This window comes from Schistocerca americana, chromosome 11 (genome assembly GCF_021461395.2).
Source record: "Schistocerca americana isolate TAMUIC-IGC-003095 chromosome 11, iqSchAmer2.1, whole genome shotgun sequence".
In the NCBI taxonomy this organism is placed as follows: domain Eukaryota; kingdom Metazoa; phylum Arthropoda; class Insecta; order Orthoptera; family Acrididae; genus Schistocerca; species Schistocerca americana.
Window position 1 is genome coordinate 142,433,497 of NC_060129.1, and position 25,552 is coordinate 142,459,048.

The following is a 25,552-nucleotide window of genomic DNA, read 5'->3' on the forward strand; positions in this document are numbered from 1 at the left end:
ATCGACCGACATCTCTAGGGATGCTGAAAGACAACATCCGACGCCAATGCCTCACCATAACTCCGGACATGCTTTACAGTGCTGTTCACAACATTATTCCTCGACTACAGCTATTGTTGAGGAACGATGGTGGACATATTGAGCATTTCCTGTAAAGAATATCATCTTTGCTTTGTCTTACTTTGTTATGCTAATTATTGCTATTCTGATCAGGTGATACGCCATCTCTCGGACATTTTTTTGAACGTTTGTAATTTTTTTTTGTTCTAATAAAACCCCATGTCATTCCAAGCAAGTGTGTCAATTTCAACCTCTCTATCTACATTATTCCGTGATTTATTCAGTTTTGAAATTTATACTGACTTTTTGATCACCCGGTATTACTGTCCACCTGCTTAGCTGAGTGGTAACATGCTTACAACCCATGCAGTTGGCCGAGGTTCGATTCCCGGCCGGGTTGGATATTTTCTCGGCTCATGGACTGGGTGTTGTCTTGTCCTGATCATGATTTCATCATCACCGGCACGGGAGTCGCCCAATGTGGTGTTGACCGAAACAAGACGGACTCGGCGGCCGAACTTCCCCAGATGGGGCCTCCTGGCCAGCAATACAAAAGAATCATTTCATCATTTCATTTCAGTATGTATTACTCTTGAAGATACATCAATTACATAGGTGCCGGTAACGCTTTAAATAACGGCATTAATAAAATGTCGTGTGACTAGGGCGTCCCATCGGGCAGACCGTTCGCCGGGTGCAAGTCTTTCGATTCGACGCCACTTCGGCGACTTGCGCGTCGATTGGGATGAAATGAGAATGATTTGTTGTTGTTGTTGTGGTCTTCAGTCCTGAGACTGGTTTGATGCAGCTCTCCATCTTACCCTATCCTGTGCAAACTTCTTCATCTCCCAGTACTTACTACAACCTACATCCTTCTGAATCTGTTTAGTGTATTCATCTCTTGGTCTCCCTCTAAGATTTTTACGCTCCACCCTGCCCTCCAGTACTAAGTTGGTGATCCCTTGATGCTCTCTTCTTCTAGTCAAGTTGTGCCACAAACTCCTCTTCTCCCCAATTCTAAGCAATACCTCCTCATTAATTATGTGATCTACCCATCTAATCTTCAGCATTCTTCTGTAGCACCACTTTTCGAAATCTTCTATTGTCTTCTTCTCTAAACTATTTATCGTCCACGTTTCACTTCCATACGTGGCTACACTCCATACAAATACTTTCAGAAACGACTTCCCAACACTTAAATCAATACTCGATGTTAACAAATTTCTCTTGTTCAGAAACGCTTTCCTCGCCATTGCCGGTCTACATTTTATATCCTCTCTACTTCGACCATCATCAGTTATTTTGCTTGCCAAATAGCAAAACTCCTTTACTACTTTAAGTGTCTCGTTTCCTAATCTAATTCCCTCAGCATCACCCGACTTATTTCGACTACATTCCATTATTCTTGATTCGGACAACACCCAGTCCTTGAGCGGAGAAAATCTCCGACCCAGCCGGGAATCGATCCTGGGCCCTGAGGATTGACATTCTGTCGTGCTGACCACTCAGCTACCGGGGACGATCGCGGCGCGAATGGCCGGTTTCCTGGGCCCGACATTCTACTAAGTTGGCGATCTCCAAAGTCTTAACCACGTATTATTCGTATTGTACTGCATACGCACTATTTGTCGTACTGCCTGGTGTCGCGTTTGTCGCGGCCAGCAATGCACTGCCTGTGTGTCGCGTGGCGCTGTGCTGACGTTTCTGCCCCCGGGCGCGGCGCCGTCTTCAGCGACGCGTCGGTGTCGGCGGAGGTGCGGGCGCGGCTGCGGCAGCCCACGTTCGACGGCTGCCAGTGGGAGGACGAGGAGGTGCTGCTGCTGCTGCAGCTCATGTACACAGACCTCGAGCTGCACACCCGCTTCGCCATCGAGCTGCCCGTGCTGCGCCGCTTCCTCTACGAGGTCTACAACAACTACAACGAGGTGCCCTTCCACAACTTCCGGCACTCCTTCTGCGTCGCGCAGATGGTGAGTCCTGCTCCACTCACTAGTCTCCGACATCCACTTGATCCACGACATGCCCTTCCACATGTAGTGTGTCGTAAAAAGGAACTAGCCAATCTGACATGTCGAAACCTGTCATTATTATTTTTTTATTTGTATCGTGCTCCATTACAATATTTGTAATTCTCACTCTCTCTCTCTCTCTCTCTCTCTCTCTCTCTCTCTCTCTATATATATATATATATATATATATATATATATATATATATATATATATATATATACTCCTGGAAATGGAAAAAAGAACACATTGACACCGGTGTGTCAGACCCACCATACTTGCTCCGGACACTGCGAGAGGGCTGTACAAGCAATGATCACACGCACGGCACAGCGGACACACCAGGAACCGCGGTGTTGGCCGTCGAATGGCGCTAGCTGCGCAGCATTTGTGCACCGCCGCCGTCAGTGTCAGCCAGTTTGCCGTGGCATACGGAGCTCCATCGCAGTCTTTAACACTGGTAGCATGCCGCGACAGCGTGGACGTGAACCGTATGTGCAGTTGACGGACTTTGAGCGAGGGCGTATAGTGGGCATGCGGGAGGCCGGGTGGACGTACCGCCGAATTGCTCAACACGTGGGGCGTGAGGTCTCCACAGTACATCGATGTTGTCGCCAGTGGTCGGCGGAAGGTGCACGTGCCCGTCGACCTGGGACCGGACCGCAGCGACGCACGGATGCACGCCAAGACCGTAGGATCCTACGCAGTGCCGTAGGGGACCGCACCGCCACTTCCCAGCAAATTAGGGACACTGTTGCTCCTGGGGTATCGGCGAGGACCATTCGCAACCGTCTCCATGAAGCTGGGCTACGGTCCCGCACACCGTTAGGCCGTCTTCCGCTCACGCCCCAACATCGTGCAGCCCGCCTCCAGTGGTGTCGCGACAGGCGTGAATGGAGGGACGAATGGAGACGTGTCGTCTTCAGCGATGAGAGTCGCTTCTGCCTTGGCGCCGTGCAGGTGAGCGCCACAATCAGGACTGCATACGACCGAGGCACACAGGGCCAACACCCGGCATCATGGTGTGGGGAGCGATCTCCTACACTGGCCGTACACCACTGGTGATCGTCGAGGGACACTGAATAGTGCACGGTACATCCAAACCGTCATCGAACCCATCGTTCTACCATTCCTAGACCGGCAAGAGAACTTGCTGTTCCAACAGGACAATGCACGTCCGCATGTATCCCGTGCCACCCAACATGCTCTAGAAGGTCAACTACCCTGGCCAGCAAGATCTCCGGATCTGTCCCCCATTGAGCATGTTCGGGACTGGATGAAGCGTCGTCTCACGCGGTCTGCACGTCCAGCACGAACGCTGGTCCAACTGAGGCGCCAGGTGGAAATGGCATGGCAAGCCGTTCCACAGGACTACATCCAGCATCTCTACGATCGTCTCCATGGGAGAATAGCAGCCTGCATTGCTGAGAAAGGTGGATATACACTGTACTAGTGCCGACATTGTGCATGCTCTGTTGCCTGTGTCTATGTGCCTGTGGTTCTGTCAGTGTGATCATGTGATGTATCTGACCCCAGGAATGTGTCAATAAAGTTTCCCCTTCCTGGGACAATGAATTCACGGTGTTCTTATTTCAATTTCCAGGAGTGTATATACGAGGGGCGTTCAGAAAGTAAGCTCCGATCGGTCGCGAAATGGAAACGACTATGAAAATCCGATAAAGCTTTGCACAGATGTGTTGGGTAGTGTCTCTAGTATAACCCCAGTTAGCATCACGTCGCTCTTCTCATTTCTGAGCTCGCAGTGAGTGCGTAAAGATGTCTAGAAAATAGTGTCTGCCGCCAAGTACGAGGGCCTGGTGAGAAATTTCGCCTGAAGCTATGCAGCTAACATTACATAACTGTCGTGCTGTTTCGTCTTCACGACAATTCTCAGCCGCATTCTGCAGGGGCAATGAAGATGCCCCTGCATCGTTTTCAAATGGAAATGTTAGGTTACCCACAATACAGTCCGCAATTGTCTCCCCCTGAGTTTCGTCTCTGGTCACATGAACCGCTGTCTTTGAAGACATCATTTTGACACCGACAACGAGGTGTAGGCCAGCGTGGAGAATTGGCGGCTGCCTTCTGTGATGAGGCTATTGAAAAGTTGGTACAACGCTATGACAAAAGTCTAAGTCAGAACGGCGACTACGTAGAGAAGTAGCTGAAAGGTGTAGCTAATTGTTACAAGTAAAACATTTCTCATGTTCACTGTGGTTTCAATTTGGCAATCAATCGGAACTTACTTTCTGAACAGGCCTCGTATATATATGGAGGAGGAGGATATTAGTGTTTAACGTCCCGTCGACAACGAGGTCATTAGAGACGGAGCGCAAGCTCGGATGAGGGAAGGATGGCGAAGGAAATCGGCTGTGCCCTTTCAAAGGAACCATCCCGGCATTTGCCTGAAGCGATTTAGGGAAATCACGGAAAACCTAAATCAGGATGGCCGGAGACGGGATTGAAGCGTCGTCCTCCCGAATGCGAGTCCAGTGTGCTAACCACTGTATATATATATATATATATATATATTGTGTTGGCAGAAGAGCCAACACCGTGTTACTAGACGAGGCCGAAATGCACGCGTTTTAGCTCACGCAGGCTGGCGTGAGGAGGGAAGGACTATACTGACGTGTGGTCTGGAACATGGCAAGGAATTAGAATTCAGAAAGCGGACATAATTAGTTTGATACTTAGCTTTAATCCATTAATGATGAACGCCGCTCTTGACGGTACATGATTCACAATATTATCTGTTCAGAATACATTCATAGTAACTGAATATGGCGCCTTGCTAGGTCGTAGCAAATGATGTAGCTGAAGGCTATGCTAAACTGTCGTCTCTGCAAATGAAAGCATATGTAGACGGTGAACCATCGCTAGCAAAGTCGGCTGTACAACTGGGGCGAGTGCTAGGGAGTCTCTCTAGACTAGACCTGCCGTGTGGCGGCGCCCGGTCTGCAATCACTGATAGTGGCGACGCGCGGGTCCGACGTATACTAACGGACCGCGGCCGATTTAAAGGCTACCTCAAAAAAATTATATATATATATATATATATACTCCTGGAAATGGAAAAAAGAACACATTGACACCGGTGTGTCAGACCCACCATACTTGCTCCGGACACTGTGAGAGGGCTGTACAAGCAATGATCACACGCACAGCACAGCGGACACACCAGGAACCGCGGTGTTGGCCGTCGAATGGCGCTAGCTGCGCAGCATTTGTGCACCGCCGCCGTCAGTGTCAGCCAGTTTGCCGTGGCATACGGAGCTCCATCGCAGTCTTTAACACTGGTAGCATGCCGCGACAGCGTGGACGTGAACCGTATGTGCAGTTGACGGACTTTGAGCGAGGGCGTATAGTGGGCATGCGGGAGGCCGGGTGGACGTACCGCCGAATTGCTCAACACATGGGGCGTGAGGTCTCCACGGTACATCGATGTTGTCGCCAGTGGTCGGCGGAAGGTGCACGTGCCCGTCGACCTGAGACCGGACCGCAGCGACGCACGGATGCACGCCAAGACCGTAGGATCCTACGCAGTGCCGTAGGGGACCGCACCGCCACTTCCCAGCAAATTAGGGACACTGTTGCTCCTGGGGTATCGGCGAGGACCATTCGCAACCGTCTCCATGAAGCTGGGCTACGGTCCCGCACACCGTTAGGCCGTCTTCCGCTCACGCCCCAACATCGTGCAGCCCGCCTCCAGTGGTGTCGCGACAGGCGTGAATGGAGGGACGAATGGAGACGTGTCGTCTTCAGCGATGAGAGTCGCTTCTGCCTTGGTGCCAATGATGGTCGTATGCGTGTTTGGCGCCGTGCAGGTGAGCGCCACAATCAGGACTGCATACGACCGAGGCACACAGGGCCAACACCCGGCATCATGGTGTGGGGAGCGATCTCCTACACTGGCCGTACACCACTGGTGATCGTCGAGGGGACACTGAATAGTGCACGGTACATCCAAACCGTCGTCGAACCCATCGTTGTACCATTCCTAGACCGGCAAGGGAACTTGCTGTTCCAACAGGACAATGCACATCCGCATGTATCCCGTGCCACCCAACGTGCTCTAGAAGGTGTAAGTCAACTACCCTGGCCAGCAAGATCTCCGGATCTGTCCCCCATTGAGCATGTTTGGGACTGGATGAAGCGTCATCTCACGCGGTTTGCACGTCCAGCACGAACGCTGGTCCAGCTGAGGCGCCAGGTGGAAATGGCATGGCAAGCCGTTCCACAGGACTACATCCAGCATCTCTACGATCGTCTCCATGGGAGAATAGCAGCCTGCATTGCTGCGAAAGGTGGATATACACTGTACTAGTGCCGACATTGTGCATGCTCTGTTGCCTGTGTCTATGTGCCTGTGGTTCTGTCAGTGTGATCATGTGATGTATCTGACCCCAGGAATGTGTCAATAAAGTTTCCCCTTCCTGGGACAATGAATTCACGGTGTTCTTATTTCAATTTCCAGGAGTGTATATATGTGTGTGTGTATGATGTTGTATGTGTTGTATGATGTTGATGTATTCCTGGGTATAGAAAAAGCCTATGATAGTGTTATAAAAGATCTGGGAGTGCCTGAGGAAAAAGGATGTGCCATAAGGGCTAATAAGAAAAATTCAGATGTTGTACAAAGACTGTAGTAGGTGTGTACAAATTGGGGAAGGACGAACATCATCGTTTGAGACCAAGGTTGGAGTTCAGTAAGGAACTGCACTGTCCCACTACTATTCACCACTGTTATTGATACTACACTACTGGCCATTAAAATTGCTACACCACGAAGATGACGTGCTACAGACGCGAAATTAATTTGACAGGAAGAAGATGCTGTGATGTGCAAATGATTAGCTTTTCAGAGTATTCACACAAGGTTGGCGCCGGTGGCGACACCTACCACGTGTTGACATGAGGAAAGTTTCCAACCGGTTTCTCATACACAAACAGCAGTTGACTGGCGTTGCCTGGTGAAACGTTGTTGTGATGCCTCGTGTGAGGAGGAGAAATGCGTACCATCACGTTTCCGACTTTGATAAAGGTCGGATTGTAGCCTCTCGCGATTGCGGTTTATCGTATCGCGACATTGCTGCTCGCGTTGGTCGAGAGCCAATGACTCTTAGCAGAATATGGAATCGGTGGGTTCAGGAGGGTAATAACGGAACGCCGTCCTGGATACCAACGGCCTCGTATCACTAGCAGTCGAGATGACAGGCATCTTATCCGCATGACTGTAGCGGATCGTGCAGCCACGTCTCGATCCCTGAGTCAACAGATGGGGACGTTTGCAAGACAACAACCATATGCACGAACAGTTCGACGACGTTTGCAGCAGCACGGACTATCAGCTCGGAGACCGTGGCTGCAGTTACCTTTGATGCTGCATTACAGGCAGGAGCGCCTGCGATGGTGTACTCAACGACGAACCCAGGTGCACGAATGGCAAAACGTCGGATGAATCCAGATTCTGTTTGCAGCATCATGATGGTCGCATCCGTCTCTGGCAACATCGCGGTGAACGCACATTGGAAGGGTGTGTTCGTCATCGCCATACTGGCGTATCATCCGGCGTGATGGTATGGAGTGCCATTGGTTACACGTCTCGGTCACCTCTTGTTCGCATTGACGGCACTTTGAACAGTGGACGTTACATTTCAGATGTGTTACGACCCGTGGCTCTACCCTTCATTCGATCCCTGCGAAACCCTACATTTCAGCAGGATAAGGCACGACCGCATGTTGCAGGTCCTTTACGGTCCTTTCTGGACACAGAAAATGTTCGACTGCTGCCCTGGCCAACACATTCTCCAGACCTGTCAGCAATTGAAAACGTCTGGTCAATGGTGGCCGAGCAACTGGCTCGTCACAATACGCCAGTCACTACTCTTGATGAACTGTGGTATCGTGTTGAAGCTGCATGGGGAGCTGTACCTGTACACGCCATCCAAGCTCTGTTTGATTCAATGCCTAAGCGTATCAAGGCCGTTATTACGGCCAGAGGTGGTTGTTCTGAGTACTGATTTCTCAGCATCTATGCACCCAAATTGCGTGAAAATGTAATCACATGTCAGTTCTAGTATAATGTATTTGTCCAATAAATACCCGTTTATCATCTGCATTTCTTGTTGGTGTAGCAATCTTAATGATCAGTAGTGTACATCATTCAAAAATTATATTAAGAGCTGTGATTAAAATATTTCACGTCAGCGTATTAAGGTCCTAGTTGATGGAAGTCGTCTGTAATGTAACATCACAGACTGCCTTGATTTTGTTTCCTATGCTAGTCAGTTGAGTTGAAATTACATCTGTACCAGTTAAGCGAAGCACTGAGAGACGTAAGTCGAAACAAGACCCCAGGAGCCGACGACATACCATCAGGAGCTCTGGTAGTCTTGGGAGAACCAGCCATGACAAAACTCATCCATCTGGTGTACGAGACAGGCGAAGTACCCTAAGCCTTAAAATAAGAATGTAATAATTGCAATTCCGAAGAAATCAGGCGCTGACAGGTGGGAAAATTAACGAATTATCAGTTTAATAAGTCATTGTTGCGAAATATGAACACAAATTCTTTGCCGAAGAATGGAAAAACAGGTAGAAGCCGACCTCGGGGAAGATCATTGTTGACTTTGGAGAAACGTAGGAAAACGAGAGGCAATACTGATCCTATGACTTACTTTAGAGGATGGGTTAAGGAAAGGGAAACCTACGTTTATCACATTTATAGACTCAGAGAAAGGTTTTGACAATTTCGTCTGGAATACTCTCTTTCAAATTCTAAAGGTGGCAGGGGTAAAATACAGCGATCGAAAGGCTATTTACAATTCGTATAGAAACCAGACGGCGGTAACAAGAGTTGAGAGGTGTGAAGGGGAAGCAGTAGTTGACAAGCGAATGAGACAGGGTTGTAGCCTATCCCTGATGTTATTCAATCTGTACATTTTACACGCAGTGAAGGAAACCAAAGAAAAAATTGGAGTAGGAGGGAGAAGAAATAAAATCTTTGAGGTTTGCCGATGACATAGTAATTCTGTCAGAGACAGCAAAGGACTTGGAAGAGCAATCGAATGGACAGTGTCTTGAAAGGAGGATATAGGATGAACATCAGCAAAAGCAGGACAAGGATAATGGAATGTAGTCGAATTAAATCAGATGATGCTTAGGGAATTAGATTAGGAAATTGTTATTTGGGCACAAAATAACTGATGGTGGCTGAATTAGAGAGGACGTAAAATGTAGACTGGCGATGACAAGAAAAGCGTTTCCGAAGAAGAGTAATTTGGTAACATCGACTGTATATTTAAGTGTTAGGAAGTGTTTTTTGAAAGTGTTTGCCTGAGTGTAGGCATGCATGTAAGGGAAACATTGACCATAAACAGTTTAGACAGTAAGAGAATAGAAACTTTTGAAATGTGGTGCTACAAAAGAATGCTGAAGATTAGATGGGTAGATCACATAACTAATGAGGAGGTACTGAAATGACGAGAAAATAAATTTGTCGCACAGTCTGACTGTAAGAAGGGATTGGTTGATAGGATACATTCTGAGACATCAAGGGGTCACGAATTTAGTATTTGAGGGAAGTGTGGGCTTTAAAAATCGTACAGAGAGACCAAGAGATGAATATACAGATTCAGAAGGATGTGGGTTGCAGTAGTTATTCGGAGGTGAAGAAGCTTCGACAGGATAGAGTATCATGGGAAGCTGCATCAAATCAATGTTCGGACTGAAGACCAAACAACAACAACAACAACAACAACAGAACCAACACCAACAACAGTTTATCTTACGATTTAATCTGCAAATCATTCAAAAAATTAATGATTCGAGACATTTTTGGTATGATTTAAGTGCATGAAATTCATGTGTGTGCACATTTTACTTTGCGCTATGTGGCGTTGCGTTCTCTTGTCATGGATGCGTCTGCTCATTCAGCGATTCTCGTTCGAGACAGGTAGGGCTCTACAAACCGCTGTTATAAACGCTTTCCTAGTGGGGGAAAAATTAGTAATTTTAACATTTTGAAAAATATTTGCGTGCTTAGAACGTTCAAAAGCCAAGATCGCTAAACCAGGTTCGGCAAACTTTGCTGTCATCTTCAGGTCTGTAACATAGATCATGTGTATGATAATAGTCTCATAACCTGAGCTTTAGTTTGGCACTACAAGAACGGAAACATAACTGTACATTTACATACCTTGAAGAGTCTTTTCATTATGGAACGTGTTTCAGTTGAACCTCCTAGGATGAGGCCCGTCTTAAAATGAACATATTTCATAACAAAATGAGTTTTTAAGGTGTGTAAATGTACAAGTCCACTTTCATTTTAACTTTTAACCTCAACTATTACGTCTTAACTCAGGTTATGAGACATATTTCCACGTATATGCACTTTGCTACAGACCTGAAGATAACAGCAAAGTCTGTCGAAACCGGTTGTTTTAAATAAAGAAATATTTATGCAATCTTGACTTTTGAATGTTTTTAGCAATTAAACCAGGCCATTCCTTTATTGTTCTCAAAATGAGAAAATTCAGTTAAATATTTGCAGTGCGCCGTAATTTCTTTAATACCCTCGACAGACCACATAGACAGTTCGTTGGAGTGAAATGCCTGGAGAACATGTGGTGATACGATGGACCAGATGGACCCATGAAAACAGTGTGACAAGAAGAGTAAGGACGGATTCTCTGGGACTGACCACACCTTGGGTAGATCATAAGATTGTTAGACTGACTCTGACAAATAGAGGGATGACAACAGCTCAAAGTTGGACTTAGCTTACAGGCAGAGACTCATCACAAGTCATCAGAAACACATTACTGGAAGCTGGGTTAACATCTCGAGTTGCCTTGTGTTGTTTACACCAAAAATAACAAATACTTGCAATATGTAGTGACAGAGTGGTAAAGTGGGTGATTGTGTGGCACTTCGTGTTGCTCAACAATGAGCCTCGCTTCTATCTCTGGTGATCATATCAACACCATATCTTGAGATCCATATCTCTCCAATTCCTTGGATCGTGATATGGTGAGCAACTTGATATGACAACACGAGTCATTTAATAGTTGTATAAGGGACGCTTAATAGTCCCCAGTATATGACATCCTGTTATTGCACCCTTCATGACCATGGTACAAAATTCCATATTTCAGCAGGATAATGCAATACCCCACACTACATTTCACATCGCAGCTGCCTTCAGGACTGTATGAATCCTTGACTGACGTACGTGGTCCCCCTGATTCCTCTGCCACAGACATAATGTGAAATGCAATGAGAAGACATCCACTTCCATACCATCCACCAGCAAACAAAGTGACACATTGTATGTTCCAGGCTTAGCAGGAAATTTCTCAAGACGACATTTGGGGCTGTTATCCATGCCACAACCAATGCAATATTGTATTCATACCAGAGGGAAGGAGGTTGAGTTTGGGGTGACCCCTCAAACTGATTTTGATGCTTACCTCTAGTTCTGAATGTGTCGAAAGTTTAATCATGTAATATCAGTTATGTGATGAACATTCTCAAAATTTGGTAAATATCAAGAGTAGTGGTTCATTGTATAATACTTCCCATATATATACGATTTCGGTTCGTGTCGTGTAACAGCCTGATTTCATTTAACCAACAATTTTAAGCAATAAGCGATTACTGACTGGCTTTTCCCGCTGTTGGCAGATGTACGCCATGATGTGGGCAGTGGACCTCCCTGCCAAGTTGGGCGACCTGGAGACTCTGGTGCTGCTGACGTCATGCATCTGTCACGACCTTGACCACCCAGGCTACAACAACATCTACCAGGTAATGTAGAAGCGGCAGCATACAAAACTCTGCTCTTCACCTCGGCCTGTGGCTAGAGCCAGTGAATTATGAACACTTCAACCAGACTTGTTGGTCGAGATAATGAATGTAAATTGATCTCATTTGAGGACCGATGAGCGATGGGTTGATGATATAGGTTTACTGAATACCATACCATGTGCCAGACCTGTCTCACAAAGTCAGGTCACGTGACAATGTTGATGGAGATTCGGTCATTAGCCAGGGTCGTTAAACATATGGGCCATCTTGGTGCTATTCGAGGGGAGTAGGCTTTCTTGCTGGGACCAGGATTAAAACTCCACTCGCTTCTCTCTCATTTCTATTGCCCTAAATTTTGCTTCACTTCTTTTTCCATTTCAGGCATTCTTCTAATCACTATGACAAACATGAATGAGGTTTCCAGTAACAGTATAGCATACCAACTGCTTTAATCAAATCGACTGAAGACATTAAACATTCCTTTGCCAGGCCAAAGTGACCATTGTAACACTGGTTGACTTTACCAAGGTTAAGTTGATGCTGTTGAGTTCAGTGTACAGCTTATGAAAATGGAGTGACAGAAATGAAAAGTTTTACACTATGAACACTTTAACCGAATGATACCATACTGCTATGTGAGTTTTCCATACTTGTAGGATACACTGATTCTTATGCAACTTTATTTTCAGTACAGAAAAATGTCTTTCCTTCACGTGAAGAATGGTGTAAGTAGGTGATGGATATTGGATGTGTACAGTGTAACTGAACTTTTCAGGTGGCGATAGCAGCGCAACATGTTCATCATCAACAAACCTAATGTCCGTCATTTACTCACACCATTCTTTATCTAAAGGAGTGGATTCTTTTCTGTACTAAAAATGAGCTGGAATATCGGTGAAATTTTAATCAGCATATCCCAGAGGCATGTAACTAATGAAGTTTCGCTTTGACATCGTTGGGGCATAGTGTTCATGGTCTAACACACATCAGATTTTTGTCTTCATGTGTCATGCAGTGGTACATGTTTCTCACAGAAAACATATGCAGAAATCAGTCTTCCATTAATTGACTGTTCCGTCGGTACTTGGTAGAATATTTGATACATTTCGAATAAAAGGAAGCACATAACACAAATGTAATGTCCCACAACAGTAATTTACAAACTGGCTTTCGGCTAGCATGCCATCGAGGCACAGAAAGATAAATATGTGTTGCTGCGAAATTTTTATGGGATTCAAAGTTTTAAGCTAGGTGCATCTAGAGAGAACATGAGTTGGTTTTCAAACATGATACTTGTTGTTTCATTTGGGACTAAATCGAGAGAGATTATTTCAGTAAAACGTGATGTAAAACTATTAGCTTGGATGAAATATGTGACACACTGAATACTAAACAACATGACAAGTTATAACAATTGTTCTGAGAAGAAAATTAAATTGAACAATTACAGGAAATTTTTGAAGGCTAACGATCTTGTTCAGAAATTCCCCTGGAACATGTCAGAAAAGATTACGACACATTGCTCAGCTTAATTTTATTATCGGAACAATAGTTGTAACGTTTCATGTGTAGTTCAGTAGTTCGAGGCACATATTTTACCGAAGTTTTACATCATCTTTTAGTGAAATAATCCCTCTCATTTTATCCGGAAATCAAGCATTAACAATTTTTTTAGACAACATAGTTGTATCGAGATAAACAGCGATTAATTTACTTATAATCAATTATTCAAAATGATAGTCACAATCGCATTATTTATTTTGCCACCAACCGGTTTCAACCCGCGATGGGGTCATCTTCAGGGTAATTTGCACCATTTGGTCGCTCGCTGGAGTCCTCACTCTGCCTGTGCACAGGTTGGTGGCAAAATAAATAATGCGATTGTGACTGTCATTTTGAATAATTGATTACAAGCATTAACAATTGCCATCTTTGGAAACGAACTGAGATAGTCTCTAAATGCACCTTGTTTGAAACCTTTGATCGCACAAAAATTTCGCAGCCACAGTTATTTATCTTTGTATGTGACTATAGCTTAACGGCCGAAAACTGATTTGTAAAAATAATAAATGTTACGGAATATTACACAAGTGTTGCACGTTTTTGTCATTTATAACCTGTGTGTCTCCTTAAGTTATAGAAATTCCATGATAATGGAGGTAAGATTCACTGAAATGGATAGACAGTGTTTATTATTTTCAACTGATATTCATACCAATCACAGGCAGCCCAAACTTGATATGTTTCCATTTCTTACCTTATTTGAGTGTAGTATATATTTTAAGCATATGTAGGAAAGCCCACACAGAGTGGTGTGGTGTGTGTGAGTTTGTGTGTGTACATATGTGTGTGTGTGTGTGTCTGGCGGCAGATCAACGCCAAGACGGAGCTGGCGCTGCGCTACAACGACATCTCGCCGCTGGAGAACCACCACTGCTCGGTGGCGTTCCGGATCCTGGAGCGCCCCGACTGCAACATCCTCAGGTCGCTGGACGCGGAGGCCTACCGGAGGGCCCGCGAGGGCATCATCCGCTGCATCCTGGCCACCGACATGGCGCGCCACAATGAGATCCTCGACCAGTTCCGCGAGATCACGCCGCGCTTCGACTTCAAGGACCGGGCTCACGTCAACCTGGTGGGTGGCAAGTGATGATAATCTCGACCATTGCGGGAACCAAAGGCCCTGGTGAATTACAGTGACAGTGTAGGTGCTCCACGCCAGAAAAACTTGGGCTTCATACACCCACCATAACGTGGGCTATACAGGGTGCTCCGTTGATCGTGACCGGGCCAAATATCTCACGGACTAAGCGTCAAACGAAAAAACTACAAAGAACGAATCTTGTCTAGCTTGAAGGGGAAAACCAGATGGCGCTACGGTTGGCCCGCTAGATGGCGCTGCCATACCTCAAACGGATATCAACTGCATTTATTAATTAGGAACTCCCATTTCTTATTACATATTCGTGTAGTACGTAAAGAAATATGAATGTTTTAGTTGGACCACTTTTTTCGCTTCGTTATAGATGGCGCTGTAATAGTCACAAACATATGGCTCACAATTTTAGACGAACAGTTGGTAACAGGTAGGCATTTTAATTTAAAATACAGAACGTAGGTACGTTTGAACATTTCGTTTCGGTTGTTCGAGTGTGATACACGTACCTTTGTGAACTTATCATTTCTGAGAACGCATGCTGTTACAGCGTGATTACCTGTAAACACCACATTAATGCAGTAAATGCTCGAAATGATGTCCGTCAACCTCAATGCATTTGTCAATACGTGTAACGACATTCCTCTCGACAGCGAGTAGTTCGCCTTCCGTAATGTTCGCGCATGCATTGACAATGCGCTGACTCATGTTGTCAGGCGTTCTCCGTGGACCGCGATAGCAAATATCCTTCAACTTTCCCCATAGAAAGAAATCCGGGGACGTCAGATCCGGTGAGCGTGCGGGCCATGGTATGGTGCTTTGACGACCAATCCACCTGTCATGAAATATGCTATTCAATACCGCTTCAACCGCACGCGAGCTATGTGCCGGACATCCATCATGTTGGAAGTACATCGCCATTCTGCCACGCAGTGAAACATCTTGTAGCAACATCGGTAGAACATTACGTAGGAAATCAGCACGCATTGCACCATTTAGATTGCCATCGATAAAATGAGGGCCAATTATCCTTCCTCCAATAATGCCGCACCATACATTAACCCGCAAAGGTCGCTGATGTTCCACTTGTCGCAGCCACCGTGGATTTTCCGTTGCCCAATAGTGCATATTATGCCGGTTTACATTACCGCTGTTGGTGAATGACGCTTCGTCGCTAAATAGGACGCGTGCAAAAAATTCATTCATCGTCCAGTAATTTCTCTTGTGCCCAGTCGCAGAACTGTACACGAATTTCAAAGTCGTCGCCATGCAGTTCCTGGTGCACAGAAATATGGTACGGGTGCAACCGATGTTGATGTAGCATTCTCAACACCGACGTTTTTGAGATTCCCGATTCTCGCGCAGTTTGTCTGCTACTGATGTGCGGATTAGCCGCGACAGCAGCTAAAACACCTACTTGGGCATATTCAATTGTTGCAGGTCGTGGCTGACGTTTCACATGTGGCTGAACACTTCCTGTTTACTTAAATAACTTACAGACATCCGGCGAACGGTCCGGACACTTGGATGATGTCGTCCAGGATACCGAGCAGCATACATAGCACACGCCCGTTGGGCTATTTGATCACAATAGCCATACATCAACACGATATCGACCTTTTCCGCAATTGGTAAACGGTCCATTTTAACACGGGTAATGTATCGCGAAGCAAATACCGTCCGCACTGACGGTATGTTACGTGATACCACGTACTTATACGTTTGTGACTATTAGAGCGCCACCTATCACAGAGCGAAAAAAGTGGTCCAAGTAAAACATTCATATTTCTTTACGTACTACACGAATATGCAATAAAAAATGGGGGTTCCTATTTTTTTTAAAAAGGAATTCATATCCGTTTGACCTATGGCAGCGCCATCTAGCGGGCCACCCATAGCGCCATCTGGTTTCCCCCTTCAAGATAGACAAATTTCGTTCTTTGTTGTTCTTTCGTTTGACGCTTATTTCGTGAGATGTTTGGCCCGGTCACTATCAGTGGAACACCCTGTATACCCATGTCCACTTTGAAAGTCAGTTGCAAAGTGAGCGACAGAGGACACTATTTACAGCATATAACAACTGCTCTGGATAACTTGGATCTTATTTTATGGGGTCATCTGCAGAGGGATTTGACTACTAGTTTCCTAGGGAAGTTCTGCCTGATGATGCTATGGTTTGACTTCGAGATGAGTGCCCACATCATTTTGGTGCATACCAAATGGCGAGCTATGTTCAAAGTTGATACCAAAGACCTGGTAGATCATGATGATAATAGTGATCCCCATCACAACGTTGGTCATACCCACATGTATGCTAGGCAAACGATTGATAAAGGAGTAGCAGAGGGTGCTATGTACAGTGTATGACAACTGATTTGGATTACTTGGCTTTACTTGAGTTATCTGTAGAGCGATTTGACAACAGATTTCCTTGGGATATCCGTGTGTCCATGGATATCCTGCGTGGCATTGAGTATGTCCCTTCTCTGCCGTCGATTCCATATTCGTGTGACAGTTGTGGGATCCCAACATTATGGGCGGCATTGCTATCGCCGTAAAATGATGAAACGTGCTGCCAGACGCAATTCTTTCTCATATGAACCATAAGACAATCTCCTCACAAACAACCAAGATTCTAATACGATTTCTACAGTTGAGAGACCCAGTGTTCAATCTCCCATCATGTATGGAATAGGAAGCATTTGCGTGGCTGCACTCAAATGCTAAGCATTTCCATATAGTACACTTCATGCAAACTTAATTAATAAATAAATGTATCAAATTTAATGAAATAGAGTGATTAAACAATTTTATGTGCATACAGTAACAGATACTCTCTCAGATCAATGCTATCAGTGGCTCCGCAGATAGTGTGTGCCAGGAGCTTGAGTAGCACTTTGAACAATGTGTGACTTTGGCTTGTATGTTGTAGATGGTTGCTCTGTTCTAGGGAGGTCACTGAACTGAGTCAGTTGAGTGATTTATGACGGTAGTTTTTGGGCCCCCTTTAAGTTAGGTGTTACCTAACCTTCCGTCTCCAACCGTAGAGGATAGTTCTCTGCCTTAAGAGATTTCCAGTAAATTGTGGTCAAGAGTGAAGGCTGCTCACTCATTAATTCTCCACTCGCACTGCCTAAATACTTATTGAGGGGATAAATTCTCTGTCTCATCCTATTGGATATTTTATTTGAATCAGTAGAATTGAAAATGAGAATAATTTGGATAGAAACTAAAATTTTTCTGAATCCATTACTTTTCTTTGTTTGTGATTTGTAGCACATATAATGGGATTTTGTATTAAGTAGAGAGTATAACCCCAGATCGCGTAAGAAACAGATTACCTGATCGTTTGGTCTAGCAGGCAACCCTTGTCAGGGAACGGCCACCAGGCGGCAACAGCGTCGCACCCTTACTTGTGGAATCAACCACTAGATGGCACTCCGTTCTGTGAAATATGTGGCAACATCGGCCGAACGCTTGCAGCTTTTCCACTATTTGGCGTCTGTGAAGTACAGCTGTTTCTGACATACCGGTGGTAGTGGGTCGAGTCGTCATGCCGACGGCCTGCAAGTATATCAACTGTGGAAGGAGTAGACGAACAAATCCTGAACTAAAAATGTTCAGATTTCCCGTCAAAGATAAATTCAGGTAAATCAGTAAATTAGTTACGAGTAAAATTAATAAAGAGCCCTAAGCATTCGATCCTATCTAAATTTTGTCGATCTTATATTCTGATATAACGTGGCAGCCCTTCCTGTACAAGACCTTTCCTTTGGAGGTGTCAACTTTGAAGAGCCACAGACGGCAAACCATAATTATGTTAAAATGGCTCTAGAGCTGAAATCGCAGTGAAATAAATGAATAATAGCCATCCATCATCTAACTGCTAGGTCATCGGTCCTTCTAAATCCTGGTATATACTAGAGCAAACGAAGTGAACGAGTGTAAAACCTCGTTTACACTGCTGCAAATGAATATTCATAGATAATTCGCCAATGTTCACTGCCATTCGTTTATACGTGTGAACAGGCGTTTATACTGGAATGAAGGGAAGAGAATAGAAGAGAACGAGCATAGCATGCAAACTGTAGACGCTGCCTATTTTAGTTTTTTTTATCTGTGCACTAATAATCCTCACACAGCTTTCACTCGAAAACAACACTACTTATAGTAACAGGTCTGCGCGAGTGCAGATATCTCCAGTAATAACTGTGTTGCAGATAAAAGCGTACATCTGTTGCGAATATTTGCGGGTTATCTTTAAACTGTACAAAGTAAATTTTTAACATAATTATGGTTTGCTGTCTGTGGCTCTTCAAAGTTGACACCTACAAAATATGCTCGAAAAACACGCTTTCATTTGTATATTACCGCGTTTGCAGCCCCCTTTCAACAACAATCCAAAATTCATCGTTTTGTGCTACTCTTATATCATTTACGATAAGTTACATGCAAAGTAAAGGAATTTAAATTTGAAATGACTGTCACTGAAACATGTCAAGCCTTAATTCGCTTCACAACAGAGTGCGGACATCAGCAGACAAAAATTCAGGCGAGGCACAAGTCTTTTCAGAGAAGTGGTGGGTTAAACTGCTTTACAAAACGTTAATATCTCTGAATGCGGATAAGCAACTTGGCAGATGTGGATAATGATCTTGTGGATGCGGTGCACATACGGACGGCGGCATTTTTCCTGTCCATGCAGACTTCTAGTTACAGCCTCGATGTAAATCTTATATATTGAGATAAGATTATTTTGCCCGCTGGTTTTGACAAAGCAAACAAAGTGGCGTAGGAAAATAATTATGTCGGTAATGTCATGACGTGAAATCCACTGCTCAGTGCAATATTTGTCAGTGAATTAACGGATTTCAAAGACGTTGAGATGATTTTGAAAATTTTCTAGTGTTAACCTGCACGTGGAGATCTTTTTTACCACCATAATCCGTATCAGAAGAGCTGTATAACCAAGAGGAAATAGACGGCATGGAAGGCGAGTGTAAAACCTATGCGACTGCGCTACAGTCTGCATTTAAACAGTAACTCACGAGAAATATTTGTGTTACTTTCCATTTATTTCATTTCGCATATGATTGTGACAAGTATCCCTACATTAGAAATAAACTTGGTTTGTAGAATTACAGGAGCTAATCTACATTCTTCGATTGAAAACTCGGGAAAAACCATAGCCGATCATGATCTACAGTCAGCTGTGTGACAAATGCAATTCGCGCGCAGCGCTCTAGCCGAACGCAAATCAGCGTCATTCACGTCACCGAAGATACAGCGTTGCCAATTCCCTGACATGGACAGGTCAGTTAGCATTGTAGCGTCGCCTGCGACATCTGTTGACCGACGGGAAAACTATTTTTACGGTTGCCTGTTCCGCCGTAAGGACGGTCAATCTGTTTCTTACGTGACCTGGGGTATAACCATGTATAACAGATATGCTAAACAGAGATTTAATAGTGTTATTTTTTTGTAATTGGAGTAGTTGTTGTTGACTTTCATAATGTCTCTTTCTTTATTTCAGCAGGTGCAAATATTCATACAGCTGTTAAATTTTCTTTCCCAAATTGATGAATTGCTAAAACTGATTTTCCAAAGTATACCAAAGTTTTGCAGTTAAATCTAAAGTGTCTAAATAAAAGATACTTTCCCCAAAATTGTTCCTTTACATATTTTACCAAAGCAGTTGCTATAAAAATTCTGCCTATCCCTCAGAAAACTTGATTTTCATAGTGTTTGATCGTGTTGATGAACCCCACAGCACAAAGCTTTCTGTCCACAGCTTAAAAAAACATGTTAGAATATTTGATACAATTTTCCTTCACTAAATATGAAACGGACAATGTTGAATGAATCAATTACCAAATTTTTATAACCAGTTCAAAAATTATGCTGTGTCTTTTTAAAACTAATTTCATCATGAACTCAGATTTACAAACAATAATCTTGGTCATTACATTATTAATTAACGTCTTTTAACTCACAGCTAATTTCTTTGTTGAACAGACTTGAACATAGTGCATTGTTAAAAAAACTAAAATGTGCTTGATTATCTTTTCTGTGCTCAGTTAGAACAGCTACATCAACTGTTGTGTAATGGGTTGAAATGTGTTGACTACTTCTTGAGAGACATACACTACTCACTGTACTCCTCATTGTTGTGTACCATAGTGCCTATGACACCTAGAGTACAGTGTTTGCAGGACACTGGCATAGAGTTTGAATATAATGTTTGAAATTGTGTTTTCTGTACACTCGTCACTTTGCTGGGAGTGAACTGTGCGTGTGATGCGGTGTTGCAGCTGTGCATGGTGCTGATCAAGGTGGCGGACATATCCAACGAGGCACGGCCCATGGAGGTCGCCGAGCCGTGGCTGGATCGACTGCTCCAGGTACGGATGCGATGTAGAACTCTGTGCAGTGCCAGTGTTGGGTACCCTGTTCCACCCATTTGACATAGCTTTACCTGTGCGTAGAAGAAGTGGTGGTGTTCGTTGATATAGAAACTTCCCAGTTGCTCAAGGTTGGAGAGAGGTGGGCTCCAGCTGTACTCTGTTTCAGAACATTATTGATACTAGGGATTCACAAGTGTACATACTGTATGTCTGTAAGTAATTTGAACAGATGTATTATTATACCATTAATACTTAATAGTGAGCAGCAAGTCCAAATAATGCACCTGGAGTTGATGACATTTCTTAGAATTACGAGGGCAGTTCAATAAGTAATGCAACATATTTTTTTTCTCGGCCAATTTTGGTTGAAAAAACCGGAAATTTCTTGTGGAATATTTTCAAACTTCCCGCTTCGTCTCGTATAGTTTCATTGACTTCCGACAGGTGGCAACGCTGTACGGAGCTGTTAAAATGGCGTCTGTAACGGATGTGCGTTGCAAACAACGGGCAGTGATCGAGTTTCTTTTGGCGGAAAACCAGGGCATCTGAGACATTCATAGGCGCTTGCAGAATGTCTACGGTGATCTGGCAGTGGACAAAAGCACGGTGAGTCGTTGGGCAAAGCGTGTGTCATCATCGCCGCAAGGTCAAGCAAGACTGTCTGATCTCCCGCGTGCGGGCCGGCCGTGCACAGCTGTGACTCCTGCAATGGCGGAGCGTGCGAACACACTCGTTCGAGATGATCGACGGATCACCATCAAACAACTCAGTGCTCAACTTGACATCTCTGTTGGTAGTGCTGTCACAATTGTTCACCCGTTGGGATATTCAAAGGTTTGTTCCCGCTGGGTCCCTCATTGTCTAACCGAACACCATAAAGAGCAAAGGAGAACCATCTGTGCGGAATTTCTTGCTCGTCATGTGGCTGAGGGTGACAATTTCTTGTCAAAGATTGTTACAGGCGATGAAACATGGGTTCATCACTTCGAACCTGAAACAAAACGGCAATCAATGGAGTGGCGCCACACCCACTCCCCTACCAAGAAAAAGTTTAAAGCCATACCCTCAGCCGGTAAAGTCATGGTTACAGTCTTCTGGGACGCTGAAGGGGTTATTCTGTTCGATGTCCTTCCCCATGGTCAAACGATCAACTGTAAAGTGTATTGTGCTACTCTTCAGAAATTGAAGAAACGACTTCAGCGTGTTCGTAGGCACAAAAATCTGAACGAACTTCTCCTTCTTCATGACAACGCAAGACCTCACACAAGTCTTCGCACCCGAGAGGAGCTCACAAAACTTCAGTGGACTGTTCTTCCTCATGCACCCTACAGCCCCGATCTCGCACCGTCAGATTTCCATATGTTTGGCCCAATGAAGGACGCAATCCGTGGGAGGCACTACGCAGATGATGAAGAAGTTATTGATGCAGTACGACGTTGGCTCCGACATCGACCAGTGGAATGGTACCGTGCAGGCATACAGGCCCTCATTTCAAGGTGGCGTAAGGCCTTAGCATTGAATGGAGATTACGTTGAAAAATAGTGTTGTGTAGCTAAAAGATTGGGGAATAACCTGGTGTATTTCAATGCTGAATAAAACAACCCCTGTTTCAGAAAAAAAATGTGTTGCATTACTTATTGAACTGCCCTCGTACAATGAGGTGAGAAAAGTCATGGGACGGCTCCTAATATCGTGTCTGATCTCCTTTTGACCGGAGTAGTGCACCAACTCGACGTGGCATGCACTCAATAATTTTCAGCCTGGGTGTGATGCTCATGAAGTATATTTCTGAAAGTAGCAGTTCGACAGCAGTACATTCTTGTTTTTATGTCTTTCTTTGTGACTAGTTTCGTAGCTGGCTGGCCATTTCCAGGTTTGCAGCTGACTGTTTAATTGTAGTCAATAATTACTGTAAGATATAGGAGTTACTAGGGTGAAACTACTATGAAACTTACTGCCAAATTAAAACTATGTGCCAGAGTGGTCTCCATCCTACACTACTGGCCATTAAAATCGCTACACCAGATGATAAACGGGCATTCATTGGACAAGTACATTATACTAGAACTGACATGTGATTACATTTTCACTCAATTTGGGTGCATAGATCCTGAGAAGTAACTACCCACGAAACGGCCTCTGGCCGTAATAACGGCCTTGTTACGCCTGGGCATTGAGTCAAACAGAACTTGGATGGCGTGTAATGGTACAGCTGCCCATGCAGCTTCAACACGATACCACAGTTCATCAAGAGTAGTGACTGGCGTATTGTGACGAGCCAGTTGCTCGGCCACCATTGACCAGACGTTTTCAATTGGTGAGAGATCTGGAGAATGTGCTGGCCAGGGCAGCAGTCGAACATATTCTGTATCCAGAAAGGACCGTACAGGACCTGCAACATGCGATCGTGCATTATCCTGCTGAAATGTCTGGTTTTGCAGAGATCGAATGAAGGGTAGAGCCAAGGGTCGTAACAAATCTGAAATGTAACGTCCACTGCTCAAAGTGCCGTCAATGCGAACAAGAGGTGACCGAGACGTGTAACCGATGGCACCCCATACCATCACACCGAGTGATACACCAGTATGGCGATGACGAATACACGCTTCCAATGTGCGTTCACCGCGATGTCACCAAACACGGATGCGACCATCATCATGCTGTAAACAGAACCTGGATTCATCGGATAAAAATGAAGTTTTGACATTCGTGCACCGAGGTTCGTTGTCGAGTGCTCCATCGGAGGCGCTCCTGTCTGTGATGCAGTGTTAAGGGTATCCGCAGCCATGGTCTCCGAGCTGATAGTCCATGCTGCTGCAAACGTCGTCGAACTGTTCGTGCAGATGGTTGTTATCTTGCATACGGCCCCATCTGTTGACTCAGGGATCGAGACGTGGCTGCACGATCCATTACAGCCATGCGGATCAGATGCGTGTCATCTCGACTGCTAGTAATACGAGGCCGCTGGGATCCAGCACAGTGTTCCGTATTACCCTCCTGAAAACACCGATTCCATATTCTCCTAACAGTCATTGCATCTCGACCAATGCGAGTAGCAATGTCGCGATACGATAAACTGCAATCGCGATAGGCTACAATCCGACCTTTATCAAAGTAGTGATTGTACGCATTTCTACTCCTTACACGAGGCATCACAACAACGTTTCACCAGGCAACGGCGGTCAACTGCTGTTTGTGTATGAGAAATCGGTTGGAAACTTCCCTCATGTCAGCACGTTGTAGGTGTCGCCAACGGCGCCAACCTTGTGTGATGCTGTGAAAAGTTAATCATTTGCATATCACAGCATATTCTTCCTGTTGGTTACATTTCGCATCTGTAGCACGTCATCTTCGTGGTGTAGCAATTTTAATGGCCAATAGTGTAGAAAGTAGCCCTTTCGAGGGCAGATGTTCTTCTGACTGAGCCCGCTGATCAGGAACATGGTATGAGGCTGGGCTGTGATTCTTGTCAGGATTTATCAGTTCGTGGATCATCTAGCCGCAAAAGGCAAAGGCCCTATGATCAAGACACAATCTGGCGGACACTTTTAATCTGGCAGCTAGTTTTATAGTAGACAGTTATGGATCCTTATAAATAATTCTTTGTTAGTGAAGATTGCAAAAATTATTTATAATCGTTGATAACTAGTTTCTGCTAAAACAGCTAGCCGTCTTCAGATCTGGCCCTCACACCAGGCTATGATCTACGAGCCATATTTAAAATGATGTACTACTTTTACAAATGCCTTCCAACTATACAATATTAACTATGTAACGTTGTTGTTATGAATACTGCTATGCAATCCATTGATGTGCTTCTGAATCACCTGTCATATCTTACATTCCGGGAAAACAATTACGACAAACATTACTGTGTGTAATCAACAGGCTGGTAGAGACGCGTTGTCACTGATACCATACACACTAGTGCTTGCCAGCATTGAGTACAAAAAGATTGAACTATGAATGCTGTTAAGCACTAATATGAAATTTGTCAGTAATGATGTTTCTCCTACAAGGCTATTCATCAGATGGTTGTCTTATTTGACATGAAGATGGCTAGCTGTTGTAACTGAAACTAGTTATCAATAATTATGAATAATTTTTGTAATCTTGACTAATAAAGGATATGTCACAAGAAAACATGGCCTTTAACATTGACAGATCGCTTATCTCCAAAGTGCCTATGTCAGGAAACATCAAAATAACACTATACAGGGTGACAAATTGCAGGAAATGGATGATAAGGAGGCAAGAAAGGGAGAAGGGCATCTGGACACTTGACTGGATATACACTCCTGGAAATTGAAATAAGAACACCGTGAATTCATTGTCCCAGGAAGGGGAAACTTTATTGACACATTCCTGGGGTCAGATACATCACATGATCACACTGACAGAACCACAGGCACATAGACACAGGCAACAGAGCATGCACAATGTCGGCACTAGTACAGTGTATATCCACCTCTCGCAGCAATGCAGGCTGCTATTCTCCCATGGAGACGATCGTAGAGATGCTTGATGTAGTCCTGTGGAACGGCTTGCCATGCCACTTCCACCTGGCGCCTCAGATGGACCAGCGTTCGTGCTGGACGTGCAGACCGCGTGAGAC

At 44.7% G+C, this 25,552-nt stretch overlaps 1 protein-coding gene across 1 annotated transcript in view; it reads left to right on the forward strand.

Annotated features, from left to right (window-relative positions):
* Positions 1–25,552, forward strand: part of LOC124553397 (high affinity cGMP-specific 3',5'-cyclic phosphodiesterase 9A) — a 223,355-nt gene that overhangs the window by 127,103 nt on the left and 70,700 nt on the right. Inside the window, exons 6-9 of the mRNA XM_047127263.1 lie at positions 1,793–2,030; positions 11,755–11,877; positions 14,249–14,512; positions 20,845–20,934. Coding sequence (XP_046983219.1) covers positions 1,793–2,030; positions 11,755–11,877; positions 14,249–14,512; positions 20,845–20,934 — 715 coding nt within the window. The remainder of the gene's footprint in view (positions 1–1,792; positions 2,031–11,754; positions 11,878–14,248; positions 14,513–20,844; positions 20,935–25,552) is intronic.